Source organism: Morone saxatilis, unplaced genomic scaffold (assembly GCF_004916995.1).
Source record: "Morone saxatilis isolate NCDOM2014 unplaced genomic scaffold, NCSU_SB_2.0 Contig21, whole genome shotgun sequence".
Lineage (NCBI taxonomy): Eukaryota > Metazoa > Chordata > Actinopteri > Moronidae > Morone > Morone saxatilis.
Genome location: NW_023339774.1, coordinates 21524186 through 21528550, shown reverse-complemented (window position 1 = coordinate 21528550; position 4365 = coordinate 21524186). Strand labels below are relative to the sequence as shown.

At 39.8% G+C, this 4365-nt stretch overlaps 2 protein-coding genes across 2 annotated transcripts in view; both read right to left on the bottom strand.

The window, feature by feature from the left end:
- Window positions 1–1341: 1341 nt before the first annotated feature.
- Window positions 1342–3313, bottom strand: LOC118333054 (peptidyl-prolyl cis-trans isomerase A-like). The gene is made up of 4 exons (XM_035668552.1): window positions 3217–3313; window positions 2105–2193; window positions 1838–2010; window positions 1342–1730 (listed from the first exon to the last, which is right to left on the bottom strand). Exons 2-4 carry the CDS (start codon window positions 2111–2113, stop codon window positions 1595–1597), a joined length of 318 nt encoding a protein of 105 aa, XP_035524445.1. The 5' UTR covers window positions 2114–2193; window positions 3217–3313; the 3' UTR covers window positions 1342–1594.
- zmiz2 (zinc finger, MIZ-type containing 2) overlaps window positions 3051–4365 on the bottom strand; it is a gene marked incomplete in the record, with an annotated part of 28046 nt that continues 26731 nt past the window's right edge. The window contains 3 exon segments of the mRNA XM_035668366.1: window positions 3051–3067; window positions 3217–3247; window positions 3362–3373. Of these exon segments, the coding sequence (XP_035524259.1) occupies window positions 3051–3067; window positions 3217–3247; window positions 3362–3373 (60 nt within the window).

Here is a 4365-nt window from a genome sequence, read left to right as displayed (position 1 = left end):
AAAACGCACTTGAATGAATCCTGACAGCACGTCAGACACACTGCATGTAGTGAGGTCTCTAATTTATACGTTTCTGTGCACCGGTGACGTAAGGCCGACAGCCAATCACAGCCAGGTTCTTCCACAAGAAACGGACCAATTGGGAATGAAGATGGGCGGGGTTACAGCTGTCGGCTGGCGAGATGTGTCTGCGGGCGAGGCAGTGAGCAGACAGGTTTCTGTGGTGAGAGCCAGCAATTTTAAAGAAGTCGTGTACAAACGTGTTCGAATCCAAGTCACACGAGATACTGATGGGGGGGGGGGGGCGCAAAGCAGTTTTCTTCAGTGCACTGAATCAATACAATCAGTTCACTTTAAAGATTCATTCAAAAGATTCGTTTACTGCTTGGCTCCGACTGCGTAGTCGAGCGTTCAGAGTACATTGTGAAGGATAAACTGAGGATTTAGTTGGATGAAGATGCTGTTATACATATTCAGTACTACTTCCTACTTCAACACTTCAAGACCTGAGTGGGAAGGAGGGAGTGTATCCTTACACGTTCACTCACAACTGACTGAAAGCTCGACTAAAAAGGACTAAAAAATGAACTAATCATTTCATGAAATTCAGTTAATTCACCTAAAAAGATTTGTTATTTTGAACGAATTGTTCAGGAGTGACACAACTAACAGACAATGTGTTGTGAAAGTCAGCGATTTAAAAGCAGTCGTGTACAAACGTGTTCAACTAACACCACAATATCAGGTGAGGAAAAAAAAGCAGGCAGATGTGGAAATATCTGTCCAGATGTGAAAAGACATGAAAAGAAAGCTCAACCTGAGCAGGTGTCAGACGAGAGAAAGTGACCTCTTGTGGCTGCTGACAAACACACATCACATTCCTTTGGAAGTCGTGTAGCTTCACTGCAAGGCTCAACCTGTGAGCCATACGTTGCCAAAAGGTAACAACCACAGTATAAATATATATATATAAATATCTACAGCAGTAAAATGCAACATTAATGCAGCTGTAATATTAATGCAAAAACATCAGAAATGATAATAAAACATTGACATCGAACATGTTACTGCAGAGGGATTACTTTTGTACCTTTTTGCTAATTATACTTTCATATTTTTACTTTTAACTTTCACAGTGTGGTGTTACTACTTTTGTTCAAGTAATACTTCCTCTACCACTGTAAGAAGGTACGACAAACACATTATCTTCCCTAAGTTGAGTTAAGGACCTCTAGTGGTAAAATATGTCAACTGCAATAATAATAACTTCATTTGATCCCACTGGCATTCAGCAAATTATAAGAATAAAATGTGTTTTAGAATGAGAGGACACACACAAAGTAAGCTTTCAGGTTGTTTTATTTACACGATCACCATCATTTTATTTTATTCAGATTTTGTTAACAAATGTGGTCCTTAAAGAACAGATCAGAAGGTACAAAATATTACACAGCAGACAAACGTTGTTAGAGGAGAAAGTTGGTTGTGTGTTTTTCTACGGATGCTGCAGGTTTACACCATCGCAAAGATTCACTGGGACGATAAAGGACACATCTGACAGGTGAACAGGCCCAACTGAGGGAGCTTTGTCGCACTATTTTAGTTCGCCACAGTCGGCAATAACAACCTTGGCTTTAGGAGTGCCGCTGGTTGTGCCGTGCTTATCCATTGCCTTGACAACATCCATGCCCTCCACGACGTTGCCAAACACCACGTGCTTCCCGTTCAGCCTGGAAGGAAGAGGAGGCCATTAGTATGTAAGACAAACGTTCTGAAACAAGCTGAAACTGTTGATTAAACCTGAATGCGGCACTAGATGATACAGAGTGGAGCTCACCACTCAGTTGTAGCCGTGCAGATGAAGAACTGGGATCCGTTGGTGTTGGGCCCAGCGTTAGCCATGGACAGTGTGCCAATGCCCGTGTGCTTCAGCTGGAAGTTCTCATCAGCAAACTTCTCCCCGTAGATGGATTTGCCTCCCGTTCCGTTGTGGTTGGTAAAGTCCCCGCCCTGAATGAAAAGCATAAAAAAGGTTCAGTGTATCAGGTTGAATCTGAACTTGTGAAAACAAGGAAACAGGACACATTCCTTGCCTTCACTGTACCTGGCACATGAATTTAGGGATGATGCGGTGAAACGTGGAGCCCTTGTAGCCAAAACCTTTCTCTCCGGTGCACAAAGCACGGAAATTCTCTGTAAAATAAAGACTTCATTAAATATACTTAAACCAACCGGAATAGGGAAATAAATTGTAGGTTCATCTCCTCAGTAATAAGCACTAACGATGCTTTAGAGGAGCTGAGGTCACCAGCTGAGTGCTTTATATCATTACTTATGCAGCAATAAATTGAATCTACCTCTCTACTCGCTTTGTGGTTGTGTCTCTTTCAATTAGTGTTGATTCTCTTTGTAGTTGTTTTGAGTCTCTGTGGTTGTTTTCAGTCTCTTTGCTGTCATTTTGAATTACATGTTTGGGTCATCCCTCTTTGTTGTTGCTTTGAGTCTCTGTGGTTGTTTGCATCTTTTTATGGTTATGTTCTGTCTTTGTTGTTGCTTTGCGTGTCTTTGAGGTTGTTTATGTTTCTTTGTGGTTGTTTTGTATCACAGGTGAAGCTGACCTTTCAGGAGCTGCTGTAATTACACTACATATTATAATATATATAATTACACTCTGTGACCCCTTGAGAATCCCTTGACATGTGGAGGGCCTTATGAAAGTTCCTCGTGGGTCGTATCTGCCCCCCCGGACGTTATTTTGAGGATCCCGCTTTAGAGAATACGACAATTAAAGTGCAGAAATAGCATGATTTATTTGGGCCACTAGAGGAACTACTGTATGCACAAAGGAAGCATATAGGCCAGTTTCTGCCCCCACTGAGTGTAAATGAGGTCAGTGATGCATCACTCAGGTTTTCTTGTTGGGAGCTGCAGGAATGTTGTGAGGCAGAGCAACTGATATATTAAAACCACCGTTTACGCTCACTTTCTGCTCTGCGACTTCCTGTTCAGCCTCTTTTCATCCTTCAATGCCTTCAAGCCTCGACCCATATTCAGAATAAACTCTCAGCTGAGGATTAATGGGGACACATAGTTTCCCAACATAAACAGAAATCCATTTTTGGGTGTGTGGAAAAAACTCTGAGCAGCAGCTCTGTAGTTAACGCTGCATGCACTGAAGATGCAGAGCGGCCTCCTTTTTTGTCAAAGCTTACCTACCTGCAGTCTTTGGGACCACATCCGCCCGCAGCTGCAAAACAAACACATTTCAATTAGTGGAGACAAAAAAAACAGCATAAGTGAGCGACAGTTTGACTCATACTGCACAGACCGGAAAGAGAGAGAGAGAGAATATAAACTGAACCTCTGGAAGAAGCTCAAATGTCCAGAGTCTCAAATCTGACAACAGCAACAACGAACTGGCTCATTTCAACAGCTGTAATAAGACTTCATTATAATTAATCGATTAATCTTGCAGTTATTTAATAGTTTATTTGTAAAATGTCAGACTAGAGTGAATATTGTCCAGTGTTAATGCAAACGTTTGTATTACAGTATTTTTGGTGGTTTTACGGTATATTAGGAGGTTTATAGTGACTTATTCTGCTGTCAGGAGAATATAAAAACACTGTAATGCTATTTTTATTGTAAACTGCAACAGAACTTATAAAATAAACAAAGAAAATACACCAGCAGCTTTAACAATGCTTCATCTTTCAAAATAAAGTATTACAAAATAGTTGTATAAACACTAAAAACTGAGTAAGGATAATATTCAAAGCATTCACATATTATCAAAGAGATATCTCCCAAATATTCTACTGCACAAGAGAGAAACAAACGAGTTACAGCAGCTGTTTTTTTAATGTGTGGGTCTGTGTGAGGTTTATTCTGCTGTCAGGAGTACATAGAATATAAAAACACTGTAATGCTGTTGTGTGTGCAGAATGTAAACTTTTTATTTGTGCAAACTGAGCTTAAAAATAAAAAAAAACACCAACAACTTTAACAATGCTTCTTTTTTCAAAGTTCTCCAAGGAGACGCGGATGAAAAATATGTTGTATGTTAGTATCATAAGGGAAATTAAAACCTGTATTCCTATCATTTATAACAGGGGCCCCAATATTTTTATTTGTTATTAAATGCCAAAAAAACCAAATATATTAAGGTGTAATATATGAAGTCCAGACATTAGAGAGCACCAGACACTGTGTGACATAAGGTGCATGAAATATGAGCTTAAAGATCAATTATCTAAATATTTACTGATCAATCTGATATCCTGTGTCAGTGAGCTCAGCCTGACTGACTGATTATAACTGCTGTTACTGACTGATTATAACTGCAGTTACTGACTGATTATAACT

What these genes read in the sequence shown, in the direction of transcription:
- LOC118333054 (XM_035668552.1), bottom strand. An exon ending in TGCACGGCTACAACTGAGTG is followed by an intron (nt 1,731 to 1,837) that starts GTGAGCTCCACT and finishes TCTTCCTTCCAG; the next exon opens with GCTGAACGGGAAGCACGTGG.